Source organism: Thunnus thynnus, chromosome 23, assembly GCF_963924715.1.
Source record: "Thunnus thynnus chromosome 23, fThuThy2.1, whole genome shotgun sequence".
Classification (NCBI taxonomy): domain Eukaryota; kingdom Metazoa; phylum Chordata; class Actinopteri; order Scombriformes; family Scombridae; genus Thunnus; species Thunnus thynnus.
Genome location: NC_089539.1, coordinates 4,763,604 through 4,777,021, shown reverse-complemented (window position 1 = coordinate 4,777,021; position 13,418 = coordinate 4,763,604). Strand labels below are relative to the sequence as shown.

Below are 13,418 nucleotides of genomic sequence, written 5' to 3'. Positions count from 1 at the left end.
ATCTTCCCATTCACTTGAATGAGAAAGTGTGTCCAAACATTTGATACTGTACATAAATTACAAACAGCATAGTTAAGATTTATGCTTTATTGTTAGTATTTTCAAACAGTATAGGTTTCCCTTTTACATTAGAGAAGGGTTTGAGAATGAGAAGGAGTTTGGCAAAGTCATCTTGAATAAACATACCCATATCCAACACAGAGTAGGACAGAGCTGCAAATGTCACCTTAAACTCTGATATTCCAGTGTTAAACCAGCTCCCAAACAGTGGACGTGTCAATCCTGTGGGGATTTTTTGAACGTAACATGTAAGCTGATAATGTAGTGTGATAATGTTGTTAGGTAATGATATGCTAACTTCTAGCCTTGAAAGTAACCTGGGTCACTTTTCTAGGTAGTGTTGACTAGTTAGCCAAGCATGCTAACATTAGCAGCTTGCAGACTTTTTAATCCATCCTTTCACTCATGTATTTTTGGCTTTAGAAAGGCGCAAAAAACTCTAAAATCTTTAAGATACTGAGTATCATTCTTATAGAGCCCCATGCACACGTGAAGAAATCCAAAGTTTGACAGTTACATTTGCTAAGCTATGAATGATAATCACTGCTTGTGGGAAGGGTTTTGCAAACAGTCAGTTCCAAGCCCTTGATAATAATATATTGTTACTGCAAGTTTTAATATTTGTATTAATGAAGAAGTCAATTCACCAATCATTATGAGTTGACCATGGTTCTGCACCACCGCAGTGACCTGACTCTTGTTTCTAATTGGACAATGCTGAAACTTTGCCAATTAGTCATGAAGCTTACCTAGATATTGAAACCGATATCTTTTTTCATCATTGTTTCCAATGAGAAATAAAACTGATGAAATTTGTCTTCAAATTTTGCTGTCAGATTTGCCCAAATTATTTGCCTGTCAGTCATCACCTTCAGTCATGTAGCGATGCCACGGTGGAAAGGTCAGACTTAGAAAGGGCTCGACTTTCCAAACACTTTAACCCAAGCTAAAGGTCATTGTGAAGTTCACATCTGCTGCATTATCAAAAAGCCTTGTTGCTGTCCCATGCCATTTCAAAGCCCAAAAAGGTCATGAACCAAGATGTATAAACTGAGAAGTTCACACAGTGGAAATGAACTCATGCTGCAGCTGATTTGATGGGTGTTCACTACAGCAAAATCATAAAACACCATACTTATGTAAAATACTTTCAGATTCAATCTCCTTTTGACCACACTAAAATAATATTTAGACACCACATAAGGTGTTTGTTGGCTTAATTCATCAATTTTATCTCAGGCATCTTGGGGCATTAATGTTGTGTTAATCTGCACAGTAATGTGAAAGTGTTAAGCCTCGGCTAATTGCTTTCTATCAGAATTTAACTGCCTCTCTAGGAAGCTCTCTAAATGTCCTGCTTTCAGTGGTATTGCTCTATAGCCTTACAGTACTGCTGTACTCACTCTATAGCAGGCAAATCAGTGCTATCACACCATTATAGTGCCACTCATTAAAAGGAAGATTTTGTTAAATTAAATTTTAGCCCCCATTTCTAAAGAGTTCTAATGAGATACATCATTTAGGTTCACTTGTGGAGCCCTATTCTATCTTGTTGATGCTTTTCAAGCTGAGTATTGAGATAGTCAGCAGGTTAAACTACTGTACATGTGGTCCAGATCCTCTAGAGAGCCCATTATTGTGGTCTCTCTCACAGCAGGGCACCTCGCCAGTTCTGTTTTTTTGACGTAGGCGGCCAAGCAGCTGTGCCTTCAGTGTTTCTATCTCTGCAGTTGCCGCCACACTGGCGCCAATGCATTAAACATCAGGTCCTTTCTAGCCTCACTACCTGTTGGCATGGACCCAGTCCACCCTTTGTTCTGCCTGCTTGGCTGGTTCTGAAATAGCCCCGGTTTAATTTACGCCCTCCCTCTCGGTGAAACAAATGGTGCCATATGCAGTATGGTAATGAGGCCACGTTCCCATTAGCTGTTCTTCATCAGTGCTTACACCAGCTGACTGGCATGTTCCATTAATGATCTGGCTGCTTTGGCTTGCTTGTTTATTTTGCACCAAGTAACCAAATGCAAATTTGCCAGCGTGCATCACATGCTGCATTTTTAGAAGTTTGAGCTGTTGTAAAGTGTGATTCTGTACAGATAACTGAAGAATTAATAAGTAAGGACTTTTTAATCATCATCATCATCATCATCAGTATGTGCAGGCTACAACCTAGATTTATACACATATAAACAGTTATATTTGATAGATAATGTACATGTTGGTAGTCTAAAGGTGTACACTTGGCTCTGTATGACTGGTGTATACAAGCATTCCTTAAACTTTTTTCCATTTATTATACATTTGTAAGATCTATAGACTTAAACAATTTCTTGTGAGATGAAATACTAATGATGATGCCATGAGATGAATGACTTCTGGTGTATTATTCTATTCTTCTATACCACTAGTTATAGCAATAGCTCTAATTTGACTAATGGGTTGGTACATTTACTCTGGCAGTCTGGAGTTTTAATCACACAGCCATGTCTCAGACACAGAGCTGCTATAGAGTTTGAAGCAATCTGATTGGTTGACTGAGTGGGTGGAGCCATAGAACCATCATTAGCTGAATGGCAGCCTGAAATGGCAGAGAAGAAACTGGCCAAAATAGAAATGGAAGTGATTTCATTATTTCATCCATTCATAACCATAACATTCATCATATTGGAACATCAGCACTTTAGCTAGCTGGCATACCTAGCAAGCTAACATAAGTCCAGCTAACATATATAGATATTTTACGTATAGGCCGAAACTATGAGTTACTGTACAATATCCCCCACTTGGGAAAAGGAAAAACAGAAGTGTTAACAAATCAGAAAAAAAAAAAAAAGATGGCTGCAAAGCAACCATGGCTGGCAGTCACATTTGAACACCTAATTATCAACACCAATACAATGAATTCAGCTTGTTAAATTGTTTGTTAATGAGTCATTACAAAAATGTAAGTAAATGTAGATCCCATTTATCTTGTGTGACTACATTCCCAAGTTGGAGTAATGGGCCATGTTTCCTGTTTTTTCCATTCTGCCAACATGGCACAAATGTAGCATAAAGGCCGTAGAGGACACATGTCTAGTGTTGTTAAAACTTAGGGCCTCCGCTTCTTTTAAAAGATATTGGCATAACCTTTGAAAACGTTACTATACATGGAAATGTATGCTAGCAACTGTCAATACAGATAGGTTAGATAAAACCTAGCTAGTATCAGCTATAAAAATAGTCATCTTTTCACTTAATGTAAAGTCAGGTTTAACAGATTGTGTAGTTGACAGCTTTGCAGCCATTTTGCCGCTGGTTTGTTGACATTTGTGCAGTTCTTTTTGCCAAGTGGGAGATACTGTAGCTATCAGAGATTCCTAATATCTCAGACGCAGATGTGGATGGTTTTCCCCACTCAGCTGCTTGTAATTACCCTCTGACAATCTGAAGTGACCGTAATGTGTTTTCAAATTAAGTGGTAACCTTTCCTTTTACAGTCCCTTAATTACTAAGTATTTACCTGGTAAATATATGGTAAATAACAGTATATTATTGGGTAATTATCACTGGTAATAAGTAGGTAAATACAGAGAAACTACAGCCTCCACTATTACTCCTCAACTCAACTAAGTACCATGCAGTTGTTTTAGGTTGGTAAGAATTGCGTACTTCCTAGGAAAGTAGAAATTCATAGAAACACCTCCTCTATTACCCATCAATTCAAGTTACAATTGTAGTTATCCAAGGTTTATGTTGGTAACAGCCCAAATTTAATGATGTTCTATCTGGATGAGGTTTAGCTATCTGTGTTGATTGCATGGAAAAGGGAATAATCTTATTACAAATTATATGGTAAGTGCCTGGTAATACCGTGAAAACAAAAAAAGGCTTCCTTTTACAGTACAGTTTCAGCTTATTTACTGAGTAAATTGTAAAAAAAACATCTGCAAGAACATACACAGTATTTAATATGCACCACAACACTAGAGGAAAACTGTTTCTGCAGAGGTTGTTACGTGGTAAGTTTAAGTTAAATCTAATAAACCCTTTATGAATGGGTGTAGCCATGAGCAATAACTTTATGAGAAAAAGCAATTTATTGGAAAGTACTGTACTATCTTAATTGCTAGATAGAACATAATTCAACTTGGGCTGTTACCAACATAAACCTTGGATAACTACAATTGTAATTTGAATTGATGGGTAATAGAGGAGGTGTTTCTAACGGCCGGGACACACAGCCTGTGTAAGCAGTGCGTGTGCGTTGCAAAACTTCTTGCTTTTCATTTCGGCACCCATGTTAACAGATTAGAGCAGCCACTCAGCCTACGTGAGCCATGCATCTCATGCTGCGATGCATCATCTAGAGATTTGGGGTCTCGCCTATTTTTGACGTGTGATGCGCACATTTCCCAGCAAAAATAGACAATGAAAATGATCTGTTGAATGTCATATTGACAAAATACCAGCAACATTGCACCTTTCACTATATTTTCAATGTAAATCTGTAGAATATGTCACAGACATGAAAAAAAACAAAGTGTCACCACTGTGGGTCAGCCTGCACAGTGCACACCAGGGCAGGGAGCCTCTCTGGCAGGGAACTCCAGTGCGGAGAGTCAGCTATACATGAAGCTTCTTTTCTCAACTTCTGTCGCTTTCTATGATATTAGTTCAAACCAGGACTTCTGCCTGTTGTTTTACCTGCTTCCAGACGGAGATCTGGTGTTGTTATTTTCCTTATTTGTTGTCAGTATCCCTCCTGACAGTTAGTTCAGAGGTTTGTTTGTCAGAGTGTGTTTGGCTCATTTGGGGATTTTGGTGTCGTCTGGAGGGATTTTCTTCACTTGGAGCAGTGACAGCAGGAGCTTAACTGGCAGAATAATCAATATAATCAATAAAAAAAACTGTCCTGTGACACAGAAGTAGTCCCAACCAGACCTCACCATGCCTGACAGAAAGGAAGTGCTTTCATCTCACGTTATTATTTATTTTTCACAATGGAGCACACGTTTCTTAACCTCTTTCTGTCTAACCTAAATATAAATGAAATTTATAATGAAATGATATAAGAAATGCTATTATTGATGGCCATTATCAAAGTCAAACTCTATGTAGAAAGATAGGGCTGGCAGTAGCAGTGCCGCAGCAGCAACGCTGTCTGTGTGGACACCGCAGAGCCGCAGTAGTTCAGCAACGCACACACGCTGCTCAGGTAGAGGTAGGCTGTGTGTGCCAGGCGTAAGAATTGGTTGCCTACTTTCCTAGAAAGTACGCAATTATATTTGAGTTATTACCAACCTACACCGGTCACAACTACACGGTACTTAGTTGAGTTGATGGGTAATAGTGGAGGTTTTTCTTAGTATTTCAGCTGTAGTTTCTATGTATTTACCTACTTATTATCAGTGGCAATTACCCAATAATATACTATAATATATCATATATTTACTGGGTAAATACTTAGGTGACTGTAAAAGGAAGCGTTACCAATTAAGTAGGTTACCAAATAATAGTGAACCATTTTTATGTATTTGACAGTTCAGCCATTTTCAATAATTTCCACCAAATTATTTACATGATTAGAAGATTATTTACAACTTCAACCTTGGAATTAATGCGATGGTCCCATGTATCTTTTCTGGTCAGATACATGTTTCCAAAATAGATGGAACATACAGTAGCATAAACCAGAAAAATAATGGTTCTTTGGCCCCACCCATTAAGGTTTACCTCAGCCAATGAAGTTAATTCTCCCTGCAGAGCAGCAACATTTGCCTAAGACTCCAATCTGCCTTACTGTCATTGTCAGGAAATGTGCTGTGCATGCACTCACCATACAGTATGTTACCGTTGCTCTGTCTCACTCCTGTCTCCTGTCTTGTCTCGGTTTACTCGGCTGGCTCGGACTCGGATCGTTGCCTGCCTGCGTGCCTGCCTGCCTGCCTGCCTGTGTGTGTTCATGTCCTGTTCCTGCACAACCACCAACACCACCTCCACTACCACCACCTCTCTGTCGCCCCCCCCATCTGAAGGCTATGAGAAATCCCGGAGCTTAAACAACATAGCGGGCATGACTGGCATGGCTGGTAACGCTCTGAGGTTGTCTCCTGTGACCTCGCCCTACGGATCGCCCTGCCCACTACGGCGCTCTCGTTCCCCTATCCCCTCCATCCTGTGAGACGTCCAGCCCTGGGCCACTTTTGGCCTAACCCACCTTACATTCTACCCCCAAACAAGCCACCTCCCTTTGGTATTATATCTGAACTCTGTTCTAGATATTGTGTCTAGTGGTTAAGTACTTAACTTTGTAGCTAAGACTAATATTAGTGGTCTGGGCCACCTGAGCAAATCTTCACTCTCCCTTGAAGGTAGATCTGCTCAGCAAACATCTGCAGTAACTAGTCGGTTCTCCTGTGTCACCTGGAGTTCCCTTTAGTTCGATGTTGTCGTTCTTTGAGACTTGCAATAAAAGGACTCTGACTGATGGCTTCAGAAGTAGCAGCCATAACATTTAATAAAGGACATATTAATAATCAGGGATATTAGATGTTGCTATATTTAGATACCTTGAAAAAAAAGACGTGCTTCCAAAAAAAGAAAGAGAGATGTCACTTCATTTTAACCTCATACAACTGTGACTTTGTCTTTGTTTGGTTGGTTTGCTGTTTATTTTTGGGATGGAGATGGGAGGGATGGGGGTCGGGATGGAGGATTTGTCTTTCAGGAATGTGTTTTAAGTCACACAAGCACACATACAGTCTGTCACTCTTCACCTGCTGCTGGGCCTGCTCATGTTTTTGCATGGATCATCCTGTAACCATCGTCTGCAAGCAATGTTGCCAGGGGAAAAGGGATGAGGCAGACAGTGAGGACAGTGAGTTTGAGGAGAAGATACATATATATATATGTATGTATGCATATATATATATATATATATATATATATATATATTGGAGTTTAGAAGGGGTACACTTAACTTGTATTGTGTCTCATTTTGCCATTGGCTTCACCAACAATCAAGGAGACTAAAAACACAGAATGCCAGCTGGGTGTTAGTTTCTCTCTGCATGTGGGTTTTTTGCTCATCTGCTGCTATTTCCAATTAACTTTCTCCTCCCTTCTTTATGTTTTTTTTTTCTTTGACGGAGTGCCACCAAAGCTGTTGTGTCTCTGGTTGTTTACTCACAGATAACTGCAAAGAGGTTGTCTTTACTGGTTTCACACAAGCAGAGAGCAGCATTCTATCTTAATGGCTTGGGGAAAGGCACCGCCATGGCGGAAAGGTAACCTTCTGAATGGGTGTGTGGCTCAGATTGCAGTGCAGAACCCTCTCACCTACTTGGTCATGAATTACGAATTGTGGTTTTGTGTGTATGCACTAAGAAATGGGGGTAATTCAATAATCAATAAGAAGAGATACCTATATGTGGTTGCAGAGAGAAGCACAGATGGTAACATTAAAGGTGCTGCTTGTAGCATTTTAGTCAGTGGATTATTACCACATTAAAATAGTAACATAATTAGTGTAAAATAAATGAGACCATCACTGAGGAGAAAAACAGTATTTTGCATCATGTGCCACCAGAATTGGTACAAAATTTGCATGATTTTCACTTAAAAAAAACCCTCCTTTCCATTTCTGCTTTTTTAACTGCACATCACCAAAGGCTATTAACTGCAAACCCCCAAACCAGATAGACAAACCTGAGCTCCCTTAAAACATTTTAGGACTGTCATTAAACCTCATATGAAACTAAGGCAGCCTTTTTGTTTCACTGAAAGGCTGTGTTATTTATTATTGAGGAGACTTTTCTTCATGAGAGGCATAAATTGCTGTCCAACAGGTGTTGGACAGCAGACATAACCATGCAGTGATGTGCCTCACCCATCCCTACAGTATGTCTATACCAGAAGCAGAAGGTTGCTTAGCAACTGGCTCACAGCTAGATGCGTCTTACACATAGCTCGGCAAAAAGTCAAACAATTAAAAAGAAGAGCTCTTGCAAACATTTTTCTTTGTCTGTAGACCAAATTATTGAATCACCCCCACCCAGACCACCGCAATATACAAAGCAGCTTTTATATTTCTGTATATATGCATAAAGAGCACCATAGGTTTGTACTATGTTGTCATTTTTGTGCATATATTTTAAATAGCAAATGTGCATGACAAGGTATTCTGAAATGATGTTCAACAAAGACAGATGATGCATTTCTGATATTTAGAGATGTGACCTGTTTATATTTTATTTAGACAGTTCATTTCCTATTTGAATGACAGTGGGATGAGACTGTCATCAGTATGAGGACCTATTGCAGTGGGAGGACGCCATTTGGAGCTATAAGGCCACTCCTACAGGACAATATGGATGGGAACGCACGCAAAAACCACTGGCTGACAGTTGCCCAGCTCATGGCTCAGCAAGCAGGAAAAGAACCTTAAGATCTGGGAGGACTTTGATAAGCATTTACCTTTTCCTGATTTCTCTTTTTGTTTTCCTCTTTTGGGACTCTGGAGAAAAAAGAAAAAAAAAAAGGAGAGCAAAGCAAACGGGACACGTCCTTAAAAGAGACTATCTACTGTATAGATATTGCTCGTGTAAATAAGATGACAACACAGCACATCTGGGCCAAGCGGCTCCGTCCACACATCTGTCTTTTGATGGTGAGTCAGGTAACAAGGTCGTTGGTTGCTAAGTTGCGCCGTGACACTCAACGTCAATCACTTTTCTTGCTGTGGTATCCCTCCTCGCAATAAGTGTATTAAGATGTATCAGTTGAGGCACTTTGTGTTCTAAAAATGGAGTGTATTCATATATGAAATTCTACATACAGTATATACAGTTTAGAGAGACAAATGTGCTAAGTTGAATAAATGTGACATTATGGTCATCTCTGCTTTTGTTTCTCTTGGTAATTTTCAGTAGGTTAATTGCTCTGCTGTGTGTTAATGTGTGTGTGTATCCTAAAACTCCAGGGTAAGATCTGCAGTTTTGAAAGGCCAGGTCAGTGGAGACCAATGAGTGGACTTGATGCTGCACTCTTCCAGTTAGTTTTAGCACAAACATGAATGAGACAGAGTCCCCCTGTGATGCAGTCGCCATTGTAGAAGTCCCCTGCTGTGCATTGAACATGCAACTACCCTGCGTTAGTGCTGCAGATGTTTGTCTCTTCACAAACCAAATTATTATTACCAGAATATTCCTCATATCTCCTGGTGGCTAAAAAAAAAAAAAAAACTGCATAACTTGATTCTTCCAAACTTTTCCCCTTGTGGGGGTGGAGCAAAAGTGTAGCAGAAGTTTACCAAGTTTTTAAAAAAGTGGGACTTCTAGAATGGCTACATCTGCACAGTAGCAATCCCATGTACCCAAACAATCAAATCGGATTTGCAATAAGCACCCGAAAACAAAAAGCGCCGATCCACACTGTGATTTCAGCAGCCCGTTAAAACAAGAAGGCAGAGGGAAAGCAGAGTGAAAATGCAGCTCTAAAAGCTGATAGAGAGGACTGGCAGGTGGCACAGCTCATGTGTCATTTCGGTTGCGACCTGCTCAGTTGTTGTCTCGCTATTCAAGTGTCACCCTGTACCCACAATCCTCTTTGTGTAGTACACACGCTGCTTTACTCTTTGAATTGACAAAGGGGTACCGTTCTTTGTGTATTTTTAGGAAGACGTTGTAACTTGAAAAAAAAGGTGTTTATTTTTTTTAAATCCAGAACATGTATTTTTGTGTCTAACTGTTGAGTACATTGCTCTTACCTGTAAAAGTCATGGTAGTCTGATGCTGTGCTTCTCCATCGTGTCCTCAAACTGTCAGGCTTTTGATCCGAGTTCATGTTTTGTATGTTTTACTGTGAGGAAAATTCTAGTTTGAAGTCTGTATTCGTGGAGCCTTTTGTTGGCATTCTAAAGTGCATGCTGAAAAGAACCATTATGTCAAATTGTAAAAAAAAAAATAAAATAAAATAAGATGACATACTGTATATCATGTTCAAAATGATGTGTATAGAGTAAAGGTAAATGCTATGTGAGAGATTCACATAAACTATTTATCTTTTAACTGGTGCTTTCTTTCTTTGCTTCATATTCTTGTGTATGGTCTGTTTTCCTACAGAGATTTAAGAGTGACTGAAAAGTACTTCAGACAGCTCACAGTCAAATGTTGGTTTCCCAACAACAATATCCCAAGTATCCCATACATACAAACAAAAGCACATCAAACCAAAGTTAAAGAGTTGCATCAGGTGCTTCGACCCCAAAGTACCTGTTTGCAGGTTTAGATCATATTGCATTTATTATTATTCTCCACATTATGAATTGTATTTGCCTGCTGTTGTGTTCTCATTAACAGACAAAAACAGGCTACACTAGCAGTTAATAGGAATTAATCCATTGCAAGTGTATCAATTGAACAATGTCTTGTCCTGTCAGTACCATATAAACAAGGAAATTACAGGAAATTATTGAATGAAGTATTACCTGATTATGTTATTTAAACCAGCTGATCTGGGGTGTTTAATATCTTTTGATTACTTTTGATCAGTCAACTTCCTGGAATAAGACAATATATAAAACAAAGGTCTGTAAGGGGTGGGGGTGGGGGGTTGTTTTTTTCATTCCTGCAACTCCTAAAACCCTCCTGCAGGATATCTGACCATTAACACATGGTCCAACAGAGATTCTGATCAGATCACTACTTGTTTTCTTTTTTCTTTTTAAATACGGCACCATCGTGCAGGAAAAATAAGACGTTTTTAGCTGCTTGATATGCAAATGCAAGTATGATTCAGTTATACAGTTCTGGGTGGTGTCGTTGCCCATAGCAACAGATACAAAACCAGATGCTGGAACATCAGGCTTCAGAGATTTGGATTGGGGATGACAAATTGTAATGTTACCAACATGTAAATGTAATATATATATATATATTTATGTGACTTGAATGAGAATGACATACTGTAAAATGTGTAGCATCTCAGTTAGTGGAGAGGAGATTGTTGTAGCTGCACTTTATCATTTAGTCTGGTAACATAGGTGTGGTTTAACCTTAAAATCATGCCTAGTGCACCTGTAAGTGTAATTTCCCAGTGAGGGAATAAAAAGCAAACAAAGCAGCCGGTGCCTAAAAACAGTAGCTGCATTTGTTTGGCGGGTGGCGTTGATTTCTCCAACAGGTTCAGTCTGAGATAATGGTGAGCTGGCGCCCTCCTCTCTCACTTCCTGTGTTCCCTCTTCATTCTTCAACTCACGTCCAGCAATCAGCAGCAGTTGGCGCACTGTATCCCTGAGACATCCCAACTATCTTTACACCCGTTGCCATGGAAACAGCCACAGACTTGCCAAAGAGATGTAAACAGCCAGAGCTGGGAGTGTGTTTTTCAGGACAGGACCCCCCTCTCTCTCTCTCTCTCCCTCCTCCACACACCCACCCACCCAACCTCCACCTCCCTGCCTGGGAAGGGGGCGGGGTGTACGGTGCCAGCTGCTGAAAATCCAAAATACCAAATTCGTGACATGAATATTGCATCAGAGGCTGTTTTAAACTTATTGGTTCTGCCCCAGTGAAACACAAATAAACACACATTTCACCCAGACCAACTTAACAGGTGTGTGGGTGGATAAATAGAAAGATAGATTGTAAATTCATAGCTGTAGTAAAAATGACTCCCCACAATACAAAAATATCAGATGCAACGAGGAACATGCTGATGATTTAGAGTCTTTCCAGTAGCGGTGTTCAATATGTAAAGTTTGACCTTAAAGTTGGCTTGTAAAGGTCATGGTCATTAAAATCATTAAAATCCTCTGGGAGCAGGAATGTGCTCGATGAATTTCATGAAATGTACCCATTTGATTCATAATATTCCTCCCGTACAAGTGGAAATTTTGGCCCCATGGTGGCGCTCAAGGAAAGGTCAGAAGGTCACCAATGATGCTATGCCATACTTCACATTGCTGCTAAACAGGTTTTGAGGATGTAATGTGTTCAAAATGGAAAAGTGACTAAATTAAATATGCTGAACACAGTCAGCATGCAGAGTAAAAACTGCTCAATATTTGAGTGTGCAGTTGTTGTACACTATTATTCCATAATGCATTACCCAAAGGAAACGGAGGAGCTGCTCACACCTCCAAAACATTAACATAAGTTGTGAAGGGTGATGAAACAGCTCCCGAAAGATCTTCAGATCAGATCAGGAAAAAAAGTATTAAAGTATAAAATGTTAAAGTATGTTTATTTCTTGTATATTAACTGCAAAAACTGTATTCTATAAAGATTAGTATATACTATGAGACATAATTTAAAATTCCTCCACTGGGGGCCATGTAGCTTTTACGATATCTTGATCTATATTCATAGTAATGGTGGATGATGAAATGGCCAATCCACAGATCAACTTCACTATGTTTATCTCCCAGTAGTAGATCCACATACATTATTTAAGAAAGTGTTAAAACTGTTTTCAAATCATAAATTGAAATGCATTTTTAAGGAACACATTACTGCATCATTATAACTTTAAAAGTGGGAATTTTACAAAAAAGAAAGAAAAAGTTATTAATGTGAAACTGACAAGATGAAAGCAGTTACAATAAAGAGTATACTAACACAATGATACAAGCACACCTGACATGACACTGATGATTATCAGACTTTGTATATTTACACACACCGTAATGTATAAATGAAAGCAAGAAGTTGGGCCCTGAAGTTGTCATACCGCAGTGTGGCATTTAAATCCTGATAAGTGCCATGTAATGAGACTGCTGTAGTCGACGAGGGCAGAGTGAGTCAGGCGGTAGAGTGGGGGCTCCGTTTACAGGCTTTGTTCCAGGTGCGTACTCAAAAAGCCACGGAAAACGCTCTAAATTACTCACAAGCTGACATGGAGCCCCTTATTGACAACCACGAGGGCAGCGTGTAGTGGCGTGCGCTAAGTGCCGGGTACACACGAGCGCCGTAAATACCGGCATCAGCTCTGCGAGACAACAAAAAAAATAATAATTAGAAAACAAAACAGCAGAGATGAGATGATGATTATACTGTAAAGACACTCCAACAACAACTGCAGCAGGAAGTGAGTCCACGCCGCACAGGAAACCGGCCCTTCAGTCATCCTGTCCACCACTTCACTCCTGTAAGTATGTGGGATACTGATGTGTACTCCTCCATACCTCTGCAGTTCAATCCTTTATTTAGCTGCAGGAAGAGGGATGGAGGCAGGCACTGCTATGCAAATGTTCTCTTCAGCTACATTAAAGATGGACATGTTTCATAATATTTGTTTAAATACTGATGACTGAGGATAGAAAATTATAAGGGCAGCTCAGTGTTTTGGGTGTTTTTTCTCAGCAGAATGGATACTGC

The 13,418-nt window shown here is 39.7% G+C and overlaps 1 protein-coding gene and 1 long non-coding RNA gene across 9 annotated transcripts in view; one reads left to right on the top strand and one right to left on the bottom strand.

Moving 5' to 3' along the window:
- The window catches only part of kcnc2 (potassium voltage-gated channel, Shaw-related subfamily, member 2), a 104,371-nt gene extending 94,262 nt beyond the window's left edge, over positions 1 to 10,109 (top strand). Inside the window, exons 4-5 of one of the 6 annotated variants that reach the window (XM_067581159.1) lie at positions 7,205 to 7,328; positions 8,327 to 10,109. In XM_067581159.1, the coding sequence (XP_067437260.1) occupies positions 7,205 to 7,328; positions 8,327 to 8,351 (149 nt within the window). In that variant the 3' untranslated portion in view covers positions 8,352 to 10,109. The other 5 variants (XM_067581158.1, XM_067581162.1, XM_067581161.1 and 2 more) reach the window with 5 other exon arrangements.
- Positions 1 to 13,418, bottom strand: part of LOC137175505 (uncharacterized) — a 38,470-nt gene that overhangs the window by 2,343 nt on the left and 22,709 nt on the right. The window contains exon 3 of one of the 3 annotated variants that reach the window (XR_010925633.1): positions 10,227 to 11,534. The exons of 1 other annotated variant lie outside the window; for it this stretch is intronic. This is a non-coding gene — a long non-coding RNA (uncharacterized lncRNA). Of the gene's footprint in view, positions 1 to 10,226; positions 11,535 to 12,266; positions 13,030 to 13,418 lie in introns of those variants that run through there. One more of the 3 variants, XR_010925630.1, reaches the window with a different exon arrangement.